Source organism: Dunckerocampus dactyliophorus, chromosome 16 (assembly GCF_027744805.1).
Source record: "Dunckerocampus dactyliophorus isolate RoL2022-P2 chromosome 16, RoL_Ddac_1.1, whole genome shotgun sequence".
NCBI classification, from domain to species: domain Eukaryota; kingdom Metazoa; phylum Chordata; class Actinopteri; order Syngnathiformes; family Syngnathidae; genus Dunckerocampus; species Dunckerocampus dactyliophorus.
In genome coordinates, this window is record NC_072834.1 from 677501 (window position 1) to 704508 (window position 27008).

General features: G+C 43.2%; 3 protein-coding genes across 4 annotated transcripts; all 3 read left to right on the forward strand.

Annotated features, from left to right (window-relative positions):
• The first annotated feature begins 2984 nt into the window (after positions 1–2984).
• zfpl1 (zinc finger protein-like 1) lies at positions 2985–7370 on the forward strand. Its single transcript, XM_054755727.1, has 7 exons — positions 2985–3165; positions 3922–4029; positions 4852–4963; positions 5142–5335; positions 5437–5515; positions 6963–7151; positions 7225–7370. The coding sequence occupies exons 2-7, from the start codon at positions 3928–3930 to the stop codon at positions 7368–7370; spliced, it is 822 nt and encodes a 273-aa protein (XP_054611702.1). The 5' UTR covers positions 2985–3165; positions 3922–3927.
• Positions 7371–7663: 293 nt separating this feature from the next.
• si:dkey-273o13.3 (filaggrin-2) lies at positions 7664–20277 on the forward strand. Of its 2 annotated transcripts, XM_054755430.1 has the most exons (8): positions 7664–9620; positions 9829–9976; positions 10059–12225; positions 13807–13844; positions 13931–14089; positions 14177–14243; positions 17111–17215; positions 18070–20277. In XM_054755430.1, exons 2-8 carry the CDS (start codon positions 9858–9860, stop codon positions 18877–18879), a joined length of 3465 nt encoding a protein of 1154 aa, XP_054611405.1. In that variant the 5' UTR covers positions 7664–9620; positions 9829–9857; the 3' UTR covers positions 18880–20277. The 2 variants fall into 2 exon arrangements, with proteins under 2 accessions (XP_054611405.1, XP_054611406.1); XM_054755431.1 differs by lacking the exon at positions 17111–17215.
• A 1242-nt stretch (positions 20278–21519) lies between these two features.
• rom1a (retinal outer segment membrane protein 1a) lies at positions 21520–26911 on the forward strand. The gene is made up of 5 exons (XM_054755432.1): positions 21520–21704; positions 21815–22039; positions 22370–22800; positions 24053–24299; positions 24364–26911. Exons 2-5 carry the CDS (start codon positions 21890–21892, stop codon positions 24571–24573), a joined length of 1038 nt encoding a protein of 345 aa, XP_054611407.1. The 5' UTR covers positions 21520–21704; positions 21815–21889; the 3' UTR covers positions 24574–26911.
• Positions 26912–27008: the final 97 nt, after the last annotated feature.

A 27008-nucleotide genomic window follows, 5' to 3' on the forward strand; every position in this document is an offset into this window, starting at 1 on the left:
TGGTGGATGGATGGATGGGTGGATGGATTGGTGGATGGATGGATGGGTGGATGGATTGGTGGATGGATGGATGGATGGATTGGTGGATGGATGGATGGATTGGTGGCTGGCTGGATGAATGGATGGATGATTGGTGGATGGATGGATGGATTGGTGGCTGGATGGATGGGTGGATGGATGGATGTCGCACAATATATAACTGTCTTTTTTTTATTAATTTGCTTTCTGGTATTTTATTTTTTTCAACATTTTTCTTTCCTTCATTTGTGAATTGTGCTTTTTTTTTACTCCATCGTTTTGCCTCCAGTATTAATTGATTTACTCTAACTCATGTTATTTGATATTATCAATCATTCTATATTACTTAGTCTTGTTCCATCTTTTTATTTGTGTTTCTGTCCTCATTCAGTAATCCTTCGCCACTTCGCGCTTTAAATTTCACGGCTTCACTCTCGCGGTTTTAAATATAAAAAAATATATGAACTAGAGAAGCACTCAGAGAGCGCAGAACTCCGCCAAGCACCGTAGTCATTTTTTGGGTCAGCCTTTGATATTTTGTAGAACCTGTATTTGTTTCCCCAAGTGCTCTCACCATTTTTCATGGATTTATACGCACAAATGGTGAAGATGGTCCTATCTCGCAATGTTAAAGAATCCTTTTTAAAAAATTCCTGGATTCAGTTCTTCCATATCGCATTTTCGACAATTCCTGAAAATTTCATCCAAATCCATTCAGAACTTTTCAAGTTATTTTGATCCCAAACAAACAAACAAACAGATAAATGCCGGCAACAACATTACCTTCGCGCTGCTCTTGGCAGAGGTAATTAACAAACCACGCTGTTTCGTGGTTGAATGCAGCCTACTTTTATATGCATATTTAAGCAAATGTTCTGTGTTTTTATGCCTAAATGAAGCATTTTAAAGCATAAAAATGGCTAAATGAACTAACATACAAATATGAGGCATTGAAAAGACACATTCAGAGATGATGTGTGGTATTCTACGCTGGTCACCAGGTGTCAGTAACATGACTGTAATGTTCAGTGAGTAGGGGAGACATCCCCATGTATGTGCTCCTACGTGCAAGGATGGGAAAAACCACAAGAGACACGCACGTGGCCCGCAGACAGCACGCAGAGCCCGTAGGAAGAAGATTGGGATGCAAATTATTTCCTGCCAGGTGGCAAGTGCAAGGCAGTGGAGGAGTGCGTGAACCTTGCGTATGCGGCAAGTTTAAAAGTATGGTGTGTACATCGCCCGGCCCGCGGCGGCCGACTCCTCCCACTGTACACTCTGGTTCTCCCGGTCACGATAGCCGGAGGTGGCGTAGGAAGCCAGTATGCACATCTCGGGCTGCATGAGCCTCGCACGATGCCCACATACGTACGTCCCCGGTGAGCGAAACGTACCACAGCCTTACGTGAAGAGCACCTAGCATACACGAGTCGCACGCCGCACTCAGCATCTAAAAGCTACCACGTGGGTGTCACAAATCACTCGCTCCGTAAGTACGACACGCTTGCAACCTCTCTGATACCCCACTTCCTGTACGTGCTGGACACGCCCAACACATTTCACAAAAATTGTGCAGCCCACGTACGTCGGATGTAAGGCCCACTTGACTCCCGAGACGAGACAATGCGGGGTAGGATTAAATCAGATCTGCTTCTTCCTACTCCTTTTCAGAAACTGCATCTTCCTGAGAGGTGTTACTTTGCCACATATTTGCTCCCTATGTAACAACGTACGTGTTATGTCTTATCTACGCACAGCAATGCACCGTTCAGGGTTTTTCAGAGAAGAAAAAAAGACAGATTTATAATGGCTGCCATTGTGCAAGCCGCCTTTTCATGATTTCACCACCGTAAGTGTCTATCAGGACTGGCCGCTGTTTTTATGACCATCATTGGCTGTACTGACAATCTTTTACTATCTCATTTCCCTCATTTGCATTTACATTTATGACATTTGGCAGGCCCGGGCCTCTGGAGTGGCTGGAAATGTTGCTCATTAACACAAAACCATGGGCTCAAATGAGCATACACGTTTAGCAAAGATCAATTCATTTAGGTGATCAGCTGACCACAAGGAGATGACTGTTGCATCCCTGTAATTATATTTGCTCGTCCATCTTTTATTTATACTGCAAGGAAAGTGCCGACTGTGTTAGTTAACTTGTTCATCCAGTCACTGATGAGCAGTTTAGAAAGGTGTAAACATCAACACACATCATCACTAATCAGTGTTCGTGATGACACTCTATTGTTCTTCCAAAGTGTGTGGCAAGGATGCATAATTCTTCCTCATCAGTGTCATTTTCATCGTGGTTGCCAATCTGTACGCCACCTGCTGACCGAACACCCTAAATGCAAGTGGACCATAAAAACCAAAACACAGTAACTTCCTGAATGGCTGCAGTCTGCACAAAGATGCTTGCTGTCTTAAATATGGACGTTCTTTTATTTATTTATTTTTACATTTTATTAGGTTTTTTTTCTATTTTACTACTGTACTACAGCAAACATCATCATTTTAAATTCTTACAAACCAGAATACATTTATTGTGACAATGAAGTTCCTCATAAATCATTGATTGTGTTTAAAAATTCATAGATAAACATTCCTACACAATTATTCTTGGAAAGTGAAGAATGGTATGACTGAGCACAAATACAGACTAGACTCTTCATTTTAATACATTTTCCACAACATTCTTCATTATTCTTTACAGAATGAAGAAAATTTAATGATAATAATATATATTATTACTATTTATATATTATTATTATATACTTTTTTGAAATTGTATTATATTTGGAATTATTTGTAATCTGTACTGATTTTTTGCGCTATTTATTTATTTGTATTTTTGTATGTACAATACTGTGTTTCTTTTATCTATCGCGTTACGTCATTTGACGCGCTGTGTACTCCACGTCAATAGGTGGCGCCCGTTCCAATGTGCACTGGGAGGAAGTCGATACAAAGCGGAAGAGACGTGGCACATAAACAGAGACAGGAAGAGACCTGCTACCGACAAGTTTACTCATGACAGCTCCTGGTGCCTTTCATCATGTGATTTTTCCACCACAAACAGCGTGAATGTTAGCCGCGCGACATTCCCTCAGGCCACCGGGACTTGATTGAAGTCTGTTTTCACAGGTAACTTTACATTTATTCTTTACAGTCCTCAAGCAGCTAGCGCCTTTAGCATGCTAACTGCTCACTGTATGACGAGCTAAGAGTTTGCAAATCTCTCGCGAGGTGGCTGTTAAACTTGGTCAGCTAAACGTGTTCAGGCTGGAGAGGCTTTAATGTGGGACGTCAAAATCAAGTATGGAAACAGTTGCGTTCTGGGTTATAAAGTCAAACTCAGTTTCATCAATCCTTAGATTCCACCGGCAGTGATCAATCCGAATGAAGGCTAGCCTAACGCAAAGTCAGGTGATTACTTGGGATAGAAACATAAGAAATGATACACTGATTCAGATATGTATCGACTATAAACATCGTATACATAATAACTTTAAAACTGTTAAGATGATTGATAGACAGTAGATTGTGTGTACTTGGTTGGATTCATTCTTATGTGATGACACTATTGACTGCACGCTGGTTTGTAGATGCTCGTCATTCGGGGTTACGCAAAATATAAACTGAGCAAACTGCTTAACTTAAGAGTAACCACTGCTAATTATTAGACACAGCTCTTATCTAGTCTAATGCCGTGTACACCCACAATCACAGACATGAAATGATATTCATGCCTGTGGCAGGCGTTGTGATGCACGTGACTCTACTGGTTTTCATGAGGTTGTGCAGGTCTTACGTAGGCTGTGCCTCATGCGTCTACAATTTTCTTGATATATTCTTAAAAGCTGCTGTTTTTTGTTTGTTTTGTTTTGTTTTGAAACACAGGTGGCTATGGGTCTGTGTAAGTGTCCAAAGAGAAAGGTGACCAATCTGTTCTGCTTTGAACATCGCGTTAATGTGTGTGAGCACTGCTTGGTCTCCAACCACAACAAGGTAAGTAAGACAAATACAGTCAAGGCATCCCTTTGGGTTTGTGTTAAAAGGAATGTGGCCATCACTTGTTTTGTAGTCAGATGCGCAGTGATACGAAGGGGGAGAAAATAACGCCGAGCGATTGTGAGGTCTGGCTTTTTTCATGGAAAACGGTTTTGTGATGCAAATGTATTACATTCTTTACGGCTGGGCGACATATCGGTATTTCTTTTAAGCACAATATCAAAAACAAGCATATCGTTCATATTGATATAGACTGGGTTCTATGCTTAGGTCTCATGTTTCAAGATGGCACCGCCTGAGTGGCAGCTACTTACAACAGCTCCGTATTTTTAGTGTTTAATAGTGCTTTATTCGTACTTACTTATTGTGTTTTGTGTTATACCGACCCCTTAAGCAAGCGTGGAGCTATGGATGTTCATCTTGTTTGTAGCTTGCTTAGCCAGCCCTAACCCTTTTGGCCGCACATGGTTTTGAGAAGCAGAATGCTTTACTTAAGTGACCCCACCAGCGAGCCGGGACTACTTTCCTCAACACCGAATACGACCAGAACTCTACTCACGGGACAGAGTGGGGGGGGGAGTCGCTGCTGATGGGGACGTCATACAACTTCATGTCAAAAAATCCCAACCATCCCTTTAATTTAGAGCAAAAAATACATCAAATGTGCTTTTTTTGACGAACAATAGGACCTAGACAACCACGGAACAGATAGTGATAGAGTGAAGCAGGAAGGGGCGAGGAATGAGTGTACATGTGTTTATGCATCTTATTGAAATAAGAGTGACATGATTGACATGATTTGTCCTGTGCTCATTACAGTGTATTGTGCAGTCATATCTGCAGTGGCTCCAGGACAGCGACTATAACCCAAACTGCTGTCTGTGTAATCATCCACTCAATTCCCAAGACACGGTCAGGCTCGTCTGTTATGGTGAGATTACTATCCACACTGCAGCAGCAGTCACCTGATAATGCCTCAACTATTTCAATCAATCACCTATTACCCGTGCGTGCGTGCGTGCGCGTGCGTGCATGTGGACTAGGAGTCCGCCCAATAAGCATTAATCGCAGTTCCATTGTTGTTTTTTTTGTCTCTCCCCCTTTCACAGATGTATTTCACTGGGCCTGTCTGAACGACTTGGCATCCCGCCTGCCCCTCCATACGGCTCCAGCGGGATACCAGTGTCCCAGTTGTCAGGGTCCAGTGTTCCCCCCCTCCAACTTGGCCAGCCCAGTTGCTGATGTGCTCAAAGAGCAGCTGTCATCCGTTAACTGGGCCAGGGCGGGGTTAGGCCTGCCACTGGTGAGGGCTTCTGGTTGTTCAGTACTGTGTTACATTCAGTAATGTAATGAAATGTCCAGAAAGCATCTACCTTTTCATGAAACAAGAACTCTGACTGATAGATCCAAGAGCCAGTGGACGTCCTTCAAGAGGTCACCGCGAACGATGTTACAGACTACACTGACTGGTCATCATTTGGTGGTGAGTCTACGTGGTCTCACGTATCGTGTCCAGTAATCCCTCACCAGTTTGCGCTTTGAATTTCTCTGCTTCACTTTTTGAAAAAAACGATTCATCAATCATGCGGTTTCGTGGTCGAATGCCTATCATTATTATTATTATTATTATTATTATTATTATTATTATTATTAGTCCAAAATATGCATATTTAAGCGCATTTGATGTATTTTTTTGCCTAAATGAACTCATTCAATCCCAGACGTTTTTCAAAACCCTTCAGCCCTTCAAAACCATTTGGACTCATTTTCAAGGCCCTCAGAATATTGTGTTGTATGGCTATAGAAACATGGAACCTACCAAAACAATCTTTACACTCCCCTCTTTCATCAGGAAAATAAGTTTGTTTCTACCTGTTAGCATTGTTTAGTAACCAGCAGTACAACATACTGTAGGTACGTTTCAGGAAAATATCAGTTCCCAGCTAATAAAAGCAGCATTTTGTGAAAAGATACATACAATTAGAACATCGACTATTGACGGTTCTCACATTTGGAACTGAACTATGTGTGTGCACGTGTGTGTGCACGTGTGCATGTGTTAACATCTCCCTGCAATGCGTAACCTTGTGCACATAGACTCCTCCACGTTGTCTCACTTCCTCCTTCCTGTCATGTAATTTTTCTGTTCAGGTGATCCCTGCCTGCTGAGCTCTTTTCAAATTCACTTAAAATTGCTCTGAAGCGAAAAGCATTTGTGGAGGGTTTGCGTCATCACCGCTTTTTGCCTCTCGTGCAAAAAAACGTAAAAGATGTATAACTACGTTGTTGGGGTTTGGCATTGAATAACTTGAACATTTTCAAGCATAAAATGGCTAAATGAACTAAAATGAAAACAAAGCATTCAGAAGACTCAGTCAAAGACACTGGGATGATACAGTGTGTAGTATTCTACCATGGCCACTAGGTGTCAGTATGACGTGTAGTATTCTACCATGGCCACTAGGTGTCAGTATAACGTGTAGTATTCTACCATGGCCACTAGGTGTCAGTATAACGTGTAGTATTCTACCATGGCCACTAGGTGTCAGTATAACGTGTAGTATTCTACCCTGGCCACTAGGTGTCAGTAATGTTACCGTAATGTTCGGTGAGACACACAAGCATCAGACTCGATCACTGAGACAACTGCTGTGTCCCGCTGCGGGGACAAAGCGCGTGCAAGAGGCTCACTGGTGACTATAGGGGTGTTATTTCATGTCTAGAGGGCTCTAATGTTTAAAAATCTGTATTTCGAAGGCTGTAAACAGGTTTTCTATGCTGTAACTCCACTAATGTCGAAAATGCAGAAATTCACTCATCACGGTCGTGTCTGGAGCCAGTTAACTGCGATAAGCGAGGGATTACAGCACAGATTAAATTGAGTTGTTCAATCAAGATGTACACATCAGCCTCCGTGTGTGATGTTGCAGCACAAGATGAAAGTCACATGTACCACAGCCACGCCTACAATGCCGGCCTCAGCCAAGCACCACATACTCCACCCCCAGCACAAGGCCACATCGAGGTTCCTCATAAGAACGGGGATCCAAACCTCCGGGATCACGCTGTGGTCAACTTTCCTGCATCCACTTCATGCGACACGATTACTCTTCACGCAGGTAAAGAGATGATGGCAGATGGCAAAGCATGTTTCACCTTGAAACACCATCATATCACATGGTGGGTTTCCAGGATCGTCACCAAGGAAGGTGTACGACACGCGGGACAGCAGCTCCGTCACGCAGATGGATTTCGATGACGACAAGTACAGACGACGACCAGCATTGAGCTGGTTTGCTCAGCTTCTCAAGTCAGTCAGGAAACTCTCTGTCATCTGATTAGAATAGAAATGCCATCATATTGTCCATCCATCCATTTTCTATGCCACTTATCCTCATTAGGGTCGCGGGTATGCTGGAGCCTAAATGTCATTGTTTTTATCTTTTTAGGAACCGCACAGGCGCCAAGCGGACCTCTCTGTCCTGGAAGCAGCGAGTCTTCATGCTTCTTTTGGTTGGAGTGCTGGGGTTCTTTACCTTGATTATCATAATGGCCAAACTGGGCCGCGCCTCCGCTGGTTCAGACCCAAATTTAGATCCTCTATTAAACCCGCATATCCGTGTGGGCAAAAACTGAAGTCAAATATTGGTTATTTCTTCCCCCCCCATCTGTTACACAGCATTGACATGTGGATGTGTATGGGCCGCTGTAGTGCAGGATTTGGCCACCAGGCGGCGCCACTTACCCACCTGGAATTGTAAAATGGAGTCTATTATTCAAGCCATTCATTGCCAGTCAGCAGAACGGACGTGTATTTGCAAAGCTTCATGTGTTCAGTTGAATTCAGCTTTGCAGGCTAACGGGAACAATATTTAATTGATCTCAACTAAACCTTCACTTTGGTGAATATAATCAGTCACGTAAAGGAAACATCCCAACAATGAACACATTGCAGAGTGCAGTGCATCAGAACGCAAGTTTTAAAAAGTCATCTAACACCTAAATATTAATTAACATGTATCTTTGCGGGTCTTATTTTCTTTTGAGTGCTTTTAAATACTTCATCTGTACATTTTCCTCCTGTTTGAGAATTGGTTTGTGGGAATGTAATCATAGCATCATTACTCCAAAGCTGTACATGAATCCATCGTTTATTGAATTTAGTCTGTTCCATCACCTAATTGAACTACTGCCTTTTAAGTATTATGCACAATAAATAACATTGAGGGTGGCGACAGATCATTGTGCATTTTATTCTCAGGGCATTGAATGCATCGCATACTAACATGTTAGCAGTTAGCATGCTAGCACCTAGCAACATAATACAAATTAGCGTTTGACAAGTAAAATGCCTCAAATGCTATCATACTAACAGTTAGCATGTCACAGTAAGGTCCCCGTTTGTGCTATCTATGAGTGCTGTGGGATCCTTACATGCTTGGTGGAAATATTCACTGACGTCACGTGTTTGGCTGCATGTGTTCTTTGCCTCACCCAACTTTCCATTGCGTTAGCCAAACTGACAGGAGGTTTAGTCATTGATGTCCAGTGGATCTGAGCATAATCCATTGATGCAGGGAAAGGTGCCGGTGGCGGTCATTATTCACGTACTTTCTGCAAAGTTACACAGAAGGAAGATCTGTTATGTGCTCCACCAATACGGGGTTGACTGTTTATTCCTTGTCTCAACACTCACATTTGGGTTAGGTTATCAGTTCAATGCATTTCTCACTAGCTTTGAGTATTAGATCGCCCATTGCACTGACATAATTGGGACATCCCGATCGATAGCTTGCCTCTTCACATGCATACTGTAAGCATGACTGTTGGTCTGCCATGATGCCATTCACTGGTGGTAGCTGATCACCAGTGCTTCGTTGCTGCGTCTTATTTGCTGATCGTTTATATTTGGGATGATCTTGATCTTTTAACCATTAAGAACTTCCAATCAAAAATGGATACAAAGCCTGGGGGGTGATTCTCATACCTTCACCCTGCTGTGTAGCTGAAAAGTGCAACCAAAATACAGCAGAACCGACTTTAACCGAAATGTACTCGGTAGTACATTCAACATTACTGTTGCAACAACACGTCATCACTAGGGTAAAACTAACCAGAGACCAGTCTCACGTACTCTCTACTACGTTTGGGTCAGAGTTGGACCTTCTGGAACAGATTGATGACGCTAACCAAGGTTCCACTGAATTGGAATCATCACTCAGTGTGATGCATTTCTACAACTGCGCCAACAAACTGTCAATCAAAATGGATCATGATTATCTTTGTCATGGCAGAATTGTTGCTGCAACTTGGTGTTTTGTTTCCACAGGTTACGGCCAGTAAGCGTTCAGTATGCTACACTTCCATCTGTTTCATGGACATCATGCACACTTTCTATCTTTCAAAGTCGACACCCAACAACTGTCCCAACCCCGCTGTCATTGGGTGACACTGGAGTCTATTGAATTGTGTGTGTGTGTCACACACGCTTCAGTGTTCATTTAGAAAGCGCATTCGAGAGAACCTCATTTGGCTTCTGGTACAACGCATCAGTAAACGTCCCTGCCTGCTGCCGCTGCTTGGAGACTGTAAGTTAATGTCAGCTGTGTGATAGTAGTTTTCTGTTTTGTATGTGTTGTATGAGAATGAATGTACTAAACAGCAAATAAGGTGATGGCCGTGTACAGTAATTAGTCAAAATGTTGCAATGTAACAACGCATTATGTCCACAAATTGTTGCTATTTCAACATTTTTGAATGTACGCATGAAATATTGAACCTCTTTGTATCGGGCAGCTGAAGATTCAAAGGTCAAAAAATCAGAAATGTGTGACCATCAAGAAAAAAGCAAGAGCAGAAAGCCGGACGCCAAAGTTCACATAATGAAGCAGCGCCGCTCCACACAGAAGAAGCTCCAGCTGTCAGAAGAAGATGACACGCTAGAGTGAGTCGTTTCAACTAGTCTACACGTATATCCTCTCATTTGAAAATCATTCATTTTCAGCCATGTTTTATTTTGAAACTAGCACCCACTCGACCGCAGAGGACAGCTTGCTCAGTGATCACCACCCCGACCATCAGCGGCGTTCTGACCTTTACCACCGCAAGCAAACCCACGGCCGCCTCTCTCTTTCCGAAACTTCTTTGACTTCTTCATTCGGATCCTCCTCGTTCTCTTCATCAACATCCGCCTCATCATCTTCCTCGTCGTCTCACTCCTCCCCCACTTCAGAGTCTTCCTCCAGTGTGTCCTCCGAGAGCAGCGTGTGTTCGGATGGGTTCCTGCTGAGGAGACCTCAGCATTCTCTGTCTTGCACTGACATTTCCAGGAAGCACAAGTATGCCGAATATGTAGAAGAAACAACGCCTTTGATTGGCAACAGAGATCATTTACCCGAGCAGAAACAAGGTGCTCAGAAGAAGACTCAAAAGACTGCAAGAGGATCAGCGAATGATGGAAGTTTCCGCAAATCCAAATCAATGGAGGCGCTCACTTGCTCCACGGAAAGGGGGGCCACTGAGGTCGAAAAAGAACAGGAGAAGAGAAAAAAACAAGTCCGACAGAATTTAATGAAGGAGAAAATGAAGTTTTCCGCCTTCCTCAACGAGATCACTCGGCAGGTGCTCAGCCCGATGAGGCTCACCACGCTTGGGGTTAGGGATGTGCAGAGACAGAGCAGCATGGGGTCCGCATCCGTTAGATCCAGGAAGTTAGAGAGCAACCGACAGCCGAAGAGTCGCCCCGTGAGTGCCGACCCTGTTAGCTCAAGCAAATGTTCCCACACTCGTCTTTCCAAGTCATCCCACCGCCGTCGCCGTCAATGCTCCCCAGATGCCACTGAGCCCATGCAGCCCAGGCCCAGGAGCTGCACTGACATAAGCTGCCTGGAAAGACATCCATCACGGTCTTCCCAGCATTGCCCCAATTCACCCTCTTTTAAACGCCGCCACCACAGGTACCAAGGAAGTCACGTACGTCATTGTCACCATCACCGTGGCAACTGCAACACCCCGAGTTGTCATCACCGCAGCATAAGTCCTCACCGTAAGCACAGATACTACAGTCCTGTCTTTTCTGATCATGGAGACCACGACGAGACCCCTTATCGTCACCACAAAGATCCTCATCGCCATCACCATGAAGACAACCACGATGGAGACCGCTACAGCCCAGATGATCACCATCATCGGAGAGACTACCATGACCAGCATTTCCATTATCATCATGGATGCCATCATGGTCCTCGCCATGGAGATCATCATTTTACGGCTCATTACCTCAAAGAGCACAACGACCGAACCTACCATCCTCCTGAAATTCACAGCAGTTCATCACAGGACCATGAACACCATCAAAGTCCAAGTCATCACCATTGCAACCACCTAAATAGAAAACACCCCGTTACGCCACGTCGTGGAAACCAAGGCCAAAGCTATGACTACAGAGACCACCCCTACCCAAAACATCACCACCGTGGTGACCACCATGGCCTTCCTCGGTATCACAATTCCGAGGAGCAACATCACCGTGGTGTCCCTCACGGTGATCCTCAACAAGTAAAACAAAGTGAGATCTGTGGAGGCCAGCATCCACACCAGCGAGATCAACCTAACCACAGAGACCGTCACAGTTCAGGTCATCAGCATCATCATGGGAACCACCACAGTCCAAACCATCAGCATCACCACGGAGATGACCTCAGTGAGGCACAGCAACCCGATGACGATGACGATTTATGTCATAAGCACCGACATGGAGATCAGCATCACCATGGAAACAAACATGGTCCAAACCATCAGCAACACCGTGGAACTCACGGCAATGATTTGCATCAACACAGTCATGGAGAACGCCAAAGTTCAGGGCATCAGCACCATCAACGGGACCATCACCGTCCGAACAGCCAGCATCACAATAGAGACCACCGTCAGCATCACCATGGAGACCACCAAAATCAGAACAGTCATCATTATGAAGACCACCACAGCCGCGTCCATCAAAACCACCACGGGGATCAACGTCATCTTCTTGAGTCCCATCAAAACCAAGCCCACACCAAAAACAATGACTCTGAACATAAGGACCCCCACACTTTGGACAGTCTGCCTCCACACCAGAAGAACCCAACCACCAGCAGCCTCTGCGGTCAAGAAGAGGAACAAACTGACTTCAGTGGTCCGTCATTACCGCAAGTACGGCATGAACACACAGTATGGCTGCAGAGATGAGTGAGAGTTCAACAACCACTGAAAATGATAAAGAAACATATTAAGGCTGTCAAAAAGTAATGCGTTAACATTAGCATAATTAAGGCATGCGCATCACGGCAAGTCACACCTCTCGGTTGTGACGGTAGACGGAGGAACAGTGTAGCGTCCCCAGAGTCGCAAAGAGTCTGACTCTCCTTCATAGCTTTATTTATTCTGGCCAGAACACATCTAACACGCCTGTTTCAGTCAGCTCCGCACTGGGCTCGAACACTGAACCTCCGGAATGGGAGTCCAGAATGACTTGACTGTTGGGCCAAAAGCCCGGACTGTCAAGTCAGCGTTCAGCGTGGATCTTAAGGGTGAGGGAGTGAGATTTTACCAACGTACACAGCCTGCATTTGTTTTGATTATAGTTTTTTTTTTTTTTTTGTCAGGGAAAGAAGTTGTTGACAAAAAGTATGATAAAATAATTCGTCAACAAAATTAACACAAGCCAATTTAAAAAAAAAAAAAAAAAAGAGCCACAGCCTGCAAATGCCACCCCACCGCCCCCGCGCCCCTGGCCTCCGCTCTTCATTAATAATTACCAAGTCAGTAATTTCCAATTGAGCGTGCGAGATGAAGGGGTTATGCAACGGTTTCAATCATTTGCACCTATGGATTTTTCAGTGCTCGTCACTGCTGTAACTAGTTATTATCAAACAGGCTGTTCTGCAAAATGTCACAATTAGGGCTGTCAGAAATAGTATGTATAGTTAACGGTGGTAACTAATTTATTGAATTCATTATGTTACTTTTTTAATTAACCCATCCCCATCATGGCAAGCCACGCCTCTCCGTTATGACGACTGACGGAGGCACAGTGTGACGTCCCCACAGAGTCTAACACTCTTTTAGAACTTTATTCTGACCTGAACACGTCAACAGCAGTGCAATCCCAACACCATATGTATCTTAACTCACGTCTCCAACACGTCTCTAGTCCCTTCCGCACTAGAACCACACTTCCTGATTGTCACGAGATGCATTCAGGGACGCTCCGACCACCAATCACACCATCTTTATTATACATGTATGTGTGGTCTAAATAAACCAAAATACAAAGGAAAATACGTGAATACTCTTCTCACTCACCTTCTAACTCTTAATGTGGACGTGCAATCCCACAAAATTCACTCAAAACATGTGAATTGATCTTCAATGACGTGGTGTCTTTGAACGCAACACCTGGTGGCTCAGAGTAGTTCAAGTGTCTTGGGTCAATAGATTTTCAGACATGTGTGCTATCTTTTAGCTTGATTTAATTTGGAGCTACAAAAAATATATATATTATAATTCTATCCTGTCATTTATTTCTATTACTTTCAACAAACTACAGTAAAAATTGGCATATTTCATAGTAGCAAAGGGTGATTAGTCATGATTAATTTGAATGAATCTAATTAATAATCTAGTAATAATCAAACCGACACACTCCTTTCATTTCTCTCTCTAGCATTCTGCATGTGCACCTCCTTCCTTCAACACATAACTGCATGTCTTCTTTCTTCTTCTACTTGTCAGTCAATACAGGAAGCCACACATGAAATGGACAACCTTATGTAAGTGTGGTCAGATATAGATATGAAAACTCCCAATATATGGCTCACGTGTTTTATTTGACTTTTGGTGTCATGTTTCCTTGTAGGGTCCTCCAGAAAGACAATGAAGGTCTCCACCAGAGCGTGTTGAAGTCAGCGGTCCGGATGGAGTGTTTAGGAGAATTCCTAAGCAGCCAAAAGCTTCTGGAAGAGGAGCTCCAGAGGACGCGTGCGGAATTGAGCAACCTCACAGAGAATTTTAAAATGTGAAAGGCCAATGGTGACATGAAAATGGCTTTTCTGTTGTCTGGAAAGCCTAATGTGTTCTATTTGTCTTTCTGCTTTGTGTTTAGCCTGCATGAGAACTGCTCATCCACGCAACAGACCAACAACCTGCTCGAGCAAAAGCTTAACTCTGTGGTAAGATCTAGCTAAATGACAAGTGACACTATAGTTAGGGATGTTTCGGATTTCAGAATGAAGCTAATATACAGCTAATATACAGATCTGGGAGGAGATCCCCCAGGACACCATCCGTAGTCTCATTAGGAGCATGCCCCCACGTTGTCAGGCATGCGTACAAGCACGTGGGGGCCACACAAACTACTGAGAATCATTTTGAGTTGCTACAATGACATTTTAGCAAAATGGACCAGTGTGCTGCATCATTTTTTCACTTTCATTTTTGGGGTGTCTTTGATTTCCCCCCTCTATAGGGTGATCATTTTCATTTCTATCAAATGATGTGGCATCATTTTGTTACTAATACATCACCCACTTATTATCAGGAAACATATTCAACATCATTTTCCCCCCAGTTTAGATCTGATGTGTTTTTGAAGTGTTCCTTTAATTTTTTTGAGCAATATATATACAGTCAAACCTGTCTTAGTGGCCACGTTTATAGAACGGCCACCTCCCTATAGCAGCCACTGGAAAATCCCCCGCAGCAAATGTACATGTTATAGACCCTGTGTATAGCAGTCACCTGTCTAACGCGGCCAGCAGTCACCCATTTTGTCTCCCTTGGTCAATATCTGACTGCATATAGCGGCCAAATTACCAACTCAAGTAGAAGCTTCATGCACGAAAAAGTTTGGTTTTTCAATCAATGAAGCCGTCGTGTGTAGACTTTAATTACTGAGTCCTAGCTCAGTCACAATCATTCACAAGATCCACACTAACTGTCAGTTGTTCACATAAAAAAGCCGTCTTCTTTTGAGCTTGCTATTTCCTGGTCAAACATGTAACTTTAAGAGCATTTGCACCAAAACATTACCGCAAAGTATGCTGGGAACAGGACGTGCTCCCAGCGACGCTACAATAAAAAAAAACATACGCTAGCATGCATGCGGCAGCGGGAGCAAAACTGAGTTGGGTTGTACTTAATTGAAGTATTTTAGAATGTACTCACGTTATTTTTCATCAATCCTCATCCACAAATCCATCAAAGTCCTCATCTTCTGTATTCGACACAAACAAAGCCGTCTTCTTTTCCGTTCGCTACTAGTCTGTTAACTTGTCAGTGTTATTCAGCTCCGAAGCAAAGAAGGAAACTTCTCCTGTTGCTTCTGCCAACTTTATTTATTGAACGCGGCCACCAGACAGCAGCTCAGAACACACACACATCTCTCAGCATCGTCTCTCCTTCCTGCTTGCCCACAAGGCAAAGGTTAAACAAGCCCCACTACATAGCTGTCCCGGCAATGCCTGTAACAAGTGTCATGTAGACCTACAAAGTACACTTGGAAGAACAAGAGGTGAATAAATGTATTGCAACTGATGTGAAACTGATGAGGGGTAGGATTAAATAAGCTTTGCTTCTTCCTACTCCTTTTTGGACATGCAAAATTGTGAATTGCACTATGTGATGTGCTACTGTTTGACTCATATGCATGTTCAGGATGAATTAAAACCATGAACCATGATAATAACAAGCCTAGTAGTGCTGTACAACTTTTATCCGCAGTCCGCAGTGCCCTCTACTGGTCAATATTATTATTTTTTCCCCTTTTTTTTTCCCCCCTCTACTGATCAACATTCAAACTGGACGCCAACCTGTCTATAGAGGCCACCTGTCTATAGCGGCCACTTTGTAGACTCCCTCTAGTGGCCGCTATAGACAAGTTTGACTGTATATATATATACATAGATAAATAGATAGATATGTGTCTATGAGTCATAAGTCAGTAGTCATTTATAAATATGTGATCATTCGCGTAATATACACCCTAGACTGTTTAAAAAAAAAAAAAGCCTACAATTTTAAGTTTGTCTTTATGCTTCACTGATAATGCTTTTTTGTCAAGCGTTGAGAAGTTGCACCTTGATTGGCAGTCCTTGAACACACCATAGTTGCTACGAGGCACAAATTATTGTCGGTATTCAATATTATCGACATTTTTTGAGAACATTTTTTCATTAATTTTTGTCATGAGGTGTAATTCAGATTTGAACCACCAGATGTTACTCAAGTATAGCGTACGGTGTACCTGTGTGAGACATTAGCTTGACACCGAAGTTGCCTGCCTGTGTGTGTTTTTGCAATGGAGCCAGCGACACTGTCTGTGAGCGCGCACCATTTTGCACTGACGGTCGTCGGTGTTCATGCGCTCACCTTGTTCTTTCTGTTGAAAACCCAAATATTCCCACACTGGGGCTGTGGCATTCGCCTTAGAAACCATCGCTTTTGTGCCGCCATTCATGTTAGCGTAAGCTGGCTCACGAGGCTAACTGCTAAACCCTCTGCATCAACTCACTAGAACCCCCGCCTCCACAAAGAGGCTGAATGAGATGACAGGAGGGTTCACTCTCTCCATTCCTTCCACTGTAGAACCAATGCACACAGACACATGCAGGGTGCAGCCTCTTGTCATCCAGCCTGTGTGGCACAGACACGAGCAGATGCAACACACACGCATGCATGCACACCTGCACGTTCATTTATGGAGGGCGTCATAATTATGGACGATGAATTTACTTATGGATTCTGGTGACAGGCCTGCCTTTGCGTAGCTTCTACACCGTGACTCCCATTCAATGTGCTCATGGATCATCTTACGTTATCTTTCATTAGCAGCGACTTCCTGTGCATTTTATACTTGATGTACAATTTTATGGGCTCATGCGTTACTTGGGTTTTTTCACCATTCGCTGGTGGTCCCGGGTGTAACCCCCACGAAACGAGGGGATCTGTTGTATATAAGACCCACTTTTCTCAAAGAATTTTTCCCGTGGCTTAAATCCTCAACTTATTGATTTATTTTTTTGTGCTTCCTCTTTGACAGACTCAAAGTATGGAAGGAGAGCGTGTGAGGTTGAGCCGACGTATTTCAGCTTTGACAGAACAACTGGCTGGTGCCAAATTTTCCAACGATGTGGACATATTAAATGTAAGACCTTTACTTCCATCTGAGTTATCAGCAAACAATGGCAGCCTTCTGTTCACCTCTAATTGGATACTACTTCCTCACTTTCTTCCTTATTTAACTAACCTGAGTGCGGTCATGCACTCCTCTGCTGCTCTCCGTTTTGTGGTTAAATACCGCCTCTTATTAGTCCAAAAATATGCATATTTAAGCCAATTGTATGTATTTTTTGCCTAAATGAAGCATTTTCCAGCAGCAGTGGCTCAAGACGTAGAGCAGGTTGTCCAGAAACCGGAGGGTTGGCGGTTCGATCCTCGCTCCCTCCACCCAGTCACTGTCGTTGTGTCGCTTCACCCGTTCATGCTCAAACACTGATCTGTCCCACCTAGCCTGTGAACATGAATGGATGAAGCCTGCTCGGGTTGAGAGGCCAAACGACTTCTAAGACAACCTGAACAGTCCAGTTGAGATGCCCTGAGGATACCGGTACCATTCACAGGTACCACGGTGATAATACGTGTGGAAAAGTGACTGTAGGTGTGTTACTTCTTGTCTAGAGGGCTCTTAAGAACTGAATTTTGAAGGTCGCAAACAGGTTTTCTACGCTGTAGCTAGGATAATATGAAATTTATAAATAAGAAATCCTACTTAGCAGAAATTCACGGATCACGGTCAGGCCTGGAACCAATTAACCGCACCAGACAAGGCGTTAATGTACTGGTACACCTTTCAATGTGATGCAGGGACATCAACCATTTTAAACATGTTGGTCAATGAATACCTCGCTGGTCAAATCTGGTCATTACTGTCGAACCTTCAATGTGTCTCATCTTTTTCCTCCGAACCGGGTTCATTTGTAAATCTAATGTCAATTCCAGGTGAAGTCCGTGTTGAACAAAAGCAACAACCATTTTCATCCAGATGATGCCATCGATCAGGGGGCCCTCCCCATCACCCCTCCTCCGATCCAGTTCATGGACAGTCAAAATTACGAAAAGGTCAAAGCAGCGGGGCAGGAGCAAAGTCTGGGTTCAGTTCCAGAGGAGGACGAGTCAGACTGGTCAGAAATGGGGGAGGAGATCCCACGATTCATTCTGATGGGATCGAACAGAGGCCAAGCCTGGCGGCACAGGGACGCAGACGTGGACAAGGACAGCGAGTCGGGAGGTGAGGAAATGGTCCGACGTCACTCTCCTCGACCTCTGCAGATACCGCATCTCCAATTCACCATCCACAACGAAATTTTACCTCTCACACAACCCAACGCTTGCCCCTCCGGCATGGCAGGCGAGAGCACGTTTCGGATCACCACGAGTCAAAATCTCGGTTCCACCATTCTGATCAGGTCAGCCAGCCTGGAAGAAATCCCTCTGGCATGCCACCAAACGCCAAAAGAACTGAGAGGCACAGAGGCCATGATGGACCTCCACCACCCGAGGGATGACTCTATCCAGGATTTAGATAATGAGATTATTCATCATTGGAGAAGCAGCAACGAAAGGGGCAGAGAGAGGCCACTGGAGGCGGATAGCGCTCCGTCCGGCCTGCAGTCAGTCGAGCAGATGCTCAACCAGTTCATGTGTGAGCCGCAGCCCGGCGAGGGAAGACGCCAGGGCAGGCCCGAGGTGCACGGCTGGACGGGAGGGATGGCAGAAGAGGTGTTTGGAGGAGAGCAAACACAACTGTGATGCCTGAAGCCACTTTATATAGCAGCATAGTTCATGCAACCTGTTTTTCCAGTGGTTGAAGGTTTTTAGGAAACTTTCTGATAATTGTTCAATGATACGTTTATCGTAGTGCTGCTTTGCAGTGGGATAAAAGTGCCGGTAATTCAGGACCACTGACAGCTCCTACTACTGCATTACAGAAAAAGTACACAATATACAGTGTATACAAATTATAATATATATATATATATATATGTATATGTATATATGTATATATATATATGTATATATGTATATATATATATGTATGTGTGTGTGTGTGTGTGTGTGTGTGTGTGTGTGTGTATATATATATATACAGTGTGTATATATATATATATATATATATATATATATATATATATGTATGTATATATATACAGTATGTATGCATATATATATATATATGTGTGTGTGTGTGTATATTTCTCTTAAAATAAAACTTTTGGTAGAAAACACATAATAATAACACGACATGCGCTGTTACGCCAACACTAATTGAGCAGACCACGTCAACCCTGACGTCAGCATCCTGGCAAGCCACACCTCTTACTGATGGCGGCACGGTCAGACACAACGTCTGACGGTCTTTTAAAACTTTATTGTGACCTCAACACATGAACAGCAGTGCAATTCCAACACCGTACATTCATCACCATCTCACAAGCACGTCTCTAGTTCGCCTCGGAACGGCACTTACGCATTCCATTAGCTACACGACCGCGAGCTGCATTCAGGGACACTCTAAAAATCACAATAAGGTCTTTATTACGCCTGTATTTGTGGTCTAAATATTTATTTAGCATTTAAGTATAAATACAGTAAAAATGTGGATTCAGCTCATTAAAAAATAAGTGGTGTTTTTGAACGCAATCCCGGATAAAGTGTGATTCAAACCTTTTCAGATTTCGCACTGTTGGGCCGTCCTTGAATGCACCTCGTGCGCTGGTAGCAAAAGTTTGTTTGGCTGAGGAAGCAAAGCTTAGACAGTCATTGGTCACCGTACAATGTCATTCATTACCGGTAAGTAATAAGTATACCGGACCGGATCGTTACCTTCTGTACTGTAAAATGATATATGAATATGTGATTCAAGTGTAGTTAGTCCAATGTTATGCACTCGCCTTTACATGTTAAACCCAGTGTACAAAAACCCCTTTCCTGTAAAAGTAGCCTGTTTGTGCCGTTTGTATGTAGCAGTGAGGTGTTGTTTTTCTAATAGATCAGTACAATTGTAATATGAATGCAAATGAACGCATTGTGTGCTAAAACATGTTTCCTCCGTAATAAAATTGTCCTGCTAAGAGAAAATAATATACATGACATCTGGTCATGTACTACTAACGCGATTACTTCAAATAAAGATACTATGAAACATTATGTGGTTCATATTTTTGTTCTCAAACTGAGCCTGCTGGTTGTCTCTTTTTTATTTTATTTTTTTTCAGCCCTGTGATTGACTGGCGCTCTGTCTAGCACAGGTTTAGCCAGGCTACTCGAGAAGCTGTTGGTGCCCACTCTCTGGAAAACACTGCCCCCTAGCGTTTTGGGAGAGAATTGCAATTAATCATATTAATATCAACTTCGCGCTTTGCGCCTTTCCCCCCATTTTTGCTGTTTTCAATATTTCAATTTTCTTCTAGATTAATCTTTGTATATTTTCCTCTCGTAATATTATGACTTTGTTCCCAAAAATATTTTGACTTTTTTCCCATAATATTAGAACTTTCCCCTCAACCTAATTTTCCGAACAAGACAACTGTTTTTTATTTTTTATAATACTACGACTATAGCGTATTTTTCTTTAATTTTTCAACTCTATGCAACCAAATTGACAAATTAATTTTCATGACGATATTACGACTTTATTCTTGCAATATTTAGACCTTTCTGCAACCTGGTTTTCCAACATTATTTTGTTTTGTTTGTTTCTCTTCATATTAACACTATAACATATTTTTTCTTGAATATTTCAACTCTATGATACTAAAATGACGACTGGATTTTTGTCACAATATTAGGAGTTTATTCTTGTAAAATTATGACTTTTTTTCTCCTTAGAATATGACTTTTTTTTTTTTTACTTCATTCTCGCAAAATTCCAGCTGTTTTTTTCATTCCTGCTGTTTTTTAATTTCAACTATTTAATCTTTCGTTAAGTAAATCTTCTCGTAATTATGACTTTATTCCAATAATATTTCGACTTTTGCGCAACATTTTTTTTTGTTTGTTTTTCTTCTCTTAATATTTTGACTTTATTCTTGTTAAAGGTCTGCAGATTTTTCCATGCTTGGTGTTGTTGCTTTTTGTTTTGAAGTTTTCTAGTTAAATTATATTTTTAGAAACTTTGCGGTCGCACTTTGGACACCCCTGTAATAGCCTGTTGGGAATAACTGAATAGAATTTCATGGGCCGAGTACTAGAATTAAAGCTGTGAACGTTCTGATGGCGTTTAGGGCAGCGGTGTCTCATCACGACGCGTGTGGCGTCCACTTTGCCTTCAGTTTGACGGTTCCTTGCTTCATCGAGTGCATTTGGAATCTACGTTCCTCAGTTAAGGGCTTATCTTACTCTTGGTCGCTCTCGCTCAAATCCACTTTGTCATCTGCGTCCTACCTGCGTCCGAGCGACGGCTGCTGAGCAGACGATGGCCTGCAAGGAGACGTTTAATAGGATCGGCAGGCATTAGCGGTAAGACGCTGCCAGCATCCAGGTTTGCCAAATCCACCGTGTGCCACTCTGGGAGGTACACAGAGGTGGGTGGGATTTTGTGGACTTTTTCAGCACTTTTTTGGAAGACAAATAAGGTGAACTTGTTAGAACTTTGCTTTCTCAGGATTTGACACTCGTGTCTCGTGTTGTTGCTTTTGCGTTTGACTGCCCTCGTGGTCCCGTTTGTCTCCTTTTCTTCCGCCAGAGAAGAACAGCCTCGCCTTTTATCCTCCTTCCCCGACACCCCCCCGGTAAAGACTGGGAGCCCGTCGCTGCAACCATGGTGGTGATGAAGATGAAGTTCCCCTTTCAGAAAAGGGTGAAGCTCGCCCAGGGACTGTGGCTCCTCTCCTGGTGTGCCACGGTAGCGGGGGCCATCACCTTCACCCTGGGGTGCATCCTCAAGACAGAACTCCGCAGGAGGGCAGAGGTACACACATATATTATTTCTACATAGGAATAGAAATATAATATAAATATATGACAAACACCCCTGCAACCTGGGCCGCCCCTCCCTATATGCGGACCACGCGCTGTATGAATGTGGGTGTTTGTCTACACTGTATGTGCCCTGCCATTGGCTGGCCACCCGTCCAGGGTGTACCCTGCCTCTCGCCCCAAGGCAGCTGGCATAGGCTCCAGCATACCCCAATGATCCTAATGAGGATTAAGCGGCATAGAAAATGAATGAATGAATGTTAAATTGTATTTTTTGAATGTGCCCTAAAACAACTGTTGGTGACATCTGCTCACCTTCCAGGTCATGGACAATGCAGACATCCACATCGTGCCCAACACCCTCATGATTGTCGGTCTGGCCTCGTTGGGGATCAACTACTTTGCATCGAAGATCTGTCAAGACGCTCTGGATGCTGGGCGATTTCCTCGCTGGAAGAACTTGCTGAAGCCCTACTTTGCCGTGTCGTGTTTCTTCACTGTCCTCATGCTGCTGGCGGTCATCATGAGCTACGCCATGAAGGGCAGTCTGGAGTCTTCTCTGAAGGTCGGCCTGAGGAACGGCATCCGCTTCTACAAAGACACAGACACCCCGGGCCGCTGCTTCCAGAAGCAGAACATCGATCGGCTGCAGATGGAGTTCCAGTGTTGCGGCAACAACGACCACAGGGACTGGTTTGAAGTGCAGTGGATCAGCAATCGCTATCTTGATTTCAACTCCAAGGAAGTGAAAGAGTAAGTGCGACCTCACACGGGTTGTGGTGCAATGGGTCAGTGGCGGTTCTAGCTGTGGGCCCGGGGCGGCATTCTCTTCCCATTTATTTGTGCTCAGTGCTCATCAAGTCAGGATGTGTGGCAGCTGGGTGGGACACTCGCACCCCCATGCTGCTCAGACGTCACCAAATACCCACCCCTAACCAAAAGAGCATGGGGGGAGTATGGGAACATATTTCATTGTTAATATTACATTCATTACATTGCAGACCAAGAGCCTCAAACATGTTATTTCTCTGCTAAAATGTCAAATAAGAAAGAGGGAATAACTGCTGGTTGAGAGACGGTGGGAGATGACAATTAAGTGCTGTTACTTTTGTCAGCAAAACATAAAAAATAGGGCTGTTAAAAATATCACGTTAACGGCGGTAACTAATTTATTTCATTAATTTTTTTAGCGTAATTAATGCATAAGCCTTAAAACAAGCCACGTGTCACTGTTAGACGGCAGCGTAGTTCCCCGCAGTGTCACGCAGAGTCTGACGCGCTTTTATAACTTTAATCTGACATGAACACTTCAACAGCGGCGACATTCCAACAAAATATATGTATTATATGTATTTCCAACTCACAAACGCTTCTTTTGTCCCTTCGTCGTTGGGACAACACTTCCTCATTGTCACGAAACGACCGCGAGATGCATTCAGGGCCCTCGGAAGATCACAAGAACGTCTTTGTTATGCGTCTACATAAACAGAAAGACACAGAAAAACAACAAGTGGGCGTTCTAATCACTCACTTTGTAACTCTAAATGCGGAAGTAAAATTTGATGTGTTTACGTATACTCGGAAATCCCAGAAAATACACTCAAAATGTGAATTCAACTTACAAGACGCAGTGTGTTTGAACGCAACCCCCCATTGCTCATAATAACGCGGTTCTGCTACCATTGAAGAAACTAGTGTCAGGTAAATAGAGTTCCTAAGACGCGTGGTGTCTTTTAACTTGATTGAAATGTTCAGTTCATTCGGATTCATGCAGATATGCTGAAGATCATCCATTCATCTTTCTTTCAATAAAACACAGTATATTTATCATTTGAAATGTTGATTAATCGTGATGAATTCATTTGAAACCCTTGATTAATTAGATTTAAAAATTAATCAGGTGACAGCACTAGTAAAAAAAAATACCACGCGGGGCGTCATTCAAGCCAGAACCGCCACTGGAATGGACCCTCGTGCGTAACGGCAACGCCATTCATTCCCTCAGTCGCGTCAAGAGCAATGTGGATGGACGTTACTTGGTGGATGGAGTCCCATTCAGTTGCTGCAACCCCAGTTCTCCTCGCCCGTGCATCCAGTATCAGCTCACCAACAATTCAGCTCACTATAACTACGAGTATGAGACAGAGGAGCTGAACATCTACCTACGGGGCTGCAGGGAGGCTCTGGTCAGCTATTACATGGGCCTGATGAACACCATCGGGGCTGGAGTGCTGTCAGTCTTCCTCCTGCAGGTATGCTTTGTGATGATGATCGCGCACAAAAAGCTTCAATAAAAACATTTTACCCCCCGGCCAGGGTTCTGTGCTGGTGAGCCTGCGCTTCCTGCAGACCTCCATGGAGGCGCTGGTCGGGAAGGAGAACACGGAAATCGAGACAGAGGGATACTTGCTGGAGAAAGGAGTGAAAGACACCTTCATGGAGTACTTTGACCCTGTGCTCAAGTTCCTGCTGCTGAAGAACCAGGTGCAGGAGGGCACTAATGCAGGCGCTGCAGCTTCCACTTAGACACATGTACATCACACCTTCTCTGAAGCGGGAGACATCTTCTATTCTACGTATGTTTTGAAATGGTTAGTTGTAGGTGAAATGGAAAGTGTTGCATTATTGAGGTATAGTGATGATACAATGAATACTGGCTAACGTTCTGTCTGTTCTTGATGGATAGATACTAGATAGACACTAGATAGATACTAGATAGACACTAGATAGATACTAGATAGATACTTCATTTATCTCCAAGAGAAATTCCCGTTTCCAGCAGCTCTGCAACAGTGTCCTAATAAACGTGATCACCTAAAAATAAAGCAAACAAAGCGGAATAGGAGAGTTAAGAAAAATCAAATAGAATAAGAAACAAATCTATCGGTGGAGCAGGGCAGTGATAGTAATCTGCCACTGAAAGTGCTCTTCTGTCGGGAGATGATGCTGTGCGTTGGGGATATTGGAAAAAAAACGGACACAAAAACCTGACGGGAATATCATTTTGGTGTCCTCCGCCATCATCGCGTTAATTAGCTTGGGAAGCGCCTTGGACTGCAAAGCATGAAGCCAGGCTATGGTTAGGACTCCACGTGAATAAACCCTCATTATCTATTGATACCTAAAAATCACGACTGCTGTGACGGACATGAATGTTTTGTGAGTGCAAGGTTTGATTTTCATGAACTTAACATTGTACAATTACATTTTTACTAGGGCCGCCAAAAATAACGCATTAACGGTGGTAACTCATTTATTTCATTAATTACGTGACATTTTTGAGTGTAATTAACGCATGCGCACCAGAGCAAGCACGCCTCTCTGTTACGTCTGATGCGGTCTTCTAACGTCACTGTGACCTGAACACATCAACAGCAGTACAATACCAACACCGTACCACACGGCTCGAGTCCCTTCATCCTGGAACCACATTTCCTCATTCTCATGACCAGAACGCCAGATGCATTCAGGGACACTCCGAACATCACAAAAACAGCTTTACAATGCGTGTGTGTGTAAATAAACAGGAAGTGGATATTCTTATCACTCACTGTGTAACTCTTAATTGGGATGTACAATTTGCTCCATGTAAGAATATGACGTGATGTTTTTGAACGCAACCCCTCATTGCTCATGATAACACGCTTTAAAGTGTGATTCAGATGTTCTGCTGCTATTAAAGAGACTAGTGTGAGACAAATAGATTTGAAGACATATTGAGTTCATTTGGAGCGGTTAAAACATACAAATATCTATCATCCTGTCCTGGCATTTATCTTTCTCTTCATTAAGTACAGTAAAAATGGGCATATTTCACACAAAACTGTGATTAATCTGATTACAATTTGTAATCATTTGACAGCCCTAGTTTTCTTATGATGTGGCAGTGATTGCACACTGCAAAAAAATAAGCACGTTTTGAGTGCACCTCTGCTTTTAAGTCTGGTTTGGAGAACGTGTCAAATACTTTTGACACAGAGAGCGCAAAATTCTAATTAAAAAAAAAACTATTGTTTTCTTTCTAGAAAGATAAATATGTGCAGGCAATTACCAAATTATATACATGTCTAATTATAATATTATTGCAATTTCTTAATCAAATTGTACAAACTGAATTGTCATCACTGCAACATTCCAGCAACAGATGGACAACAGTCGTCATTACTGCAAAATTGAATCCATAAAAAGTATTTTGCCTCATATTACTCACAGCCCTGGGATGTGTTTGCATTTACACAGAAGCACGAAACCACGATGAGTTTATTTAGAGTGACATGATGCACAAACAGAATAATAGAGTGCATGTCACAGTTCTTTTATTTATATTTGAAGGTTCTAATTGCCTCCTGTATGGGACTCACTTATTGCTGCTTTTTCTCCAACAAACTGGAGACTGTGTTAACAGTTCTTTTTAGCACTGAGCATACAAACATGCCACCCATCATCGCAGCTGCTCCAAGACAGTCATCTTAATCCCTGCCTGTCTGACTCCGACTCAGATTAGCACATCTGATTAAACAGCATCAGTAATACACTGAAATCCATTAACAGCGTCCTCTATTCTGACACCTTTGTTAAAGCTGTTAATCGCATGTGTTAATCCTCAACCTGCTGCACCTGCAGTCTCATGGGGAAGGTGCATGGAAGGACCGGAGCATTCCACAAAGGTGATGTATAGTAAAGTCCTGGAGAAACAAAAGTAACACAGTAATAATGAGACATGTTGATTTTCTGATGAAGAGAAACAAAAAATTATATCTGTTTAGTGGGATTGATCGGATTAGTGATCAGGACAGTTTCTTGTGCAGAAATTGAACACAAGCTGCATAGTACAGTGTAATGCATTAAAAGACAATTGACTGAACATTTCCATCCATCCATCCATTTTTTATGCCGTTTATCCTAATTAGGATTAATTAGTCGCGGGGGTATGCTGGAGCCTATCCCAGCTGACTTCGGGT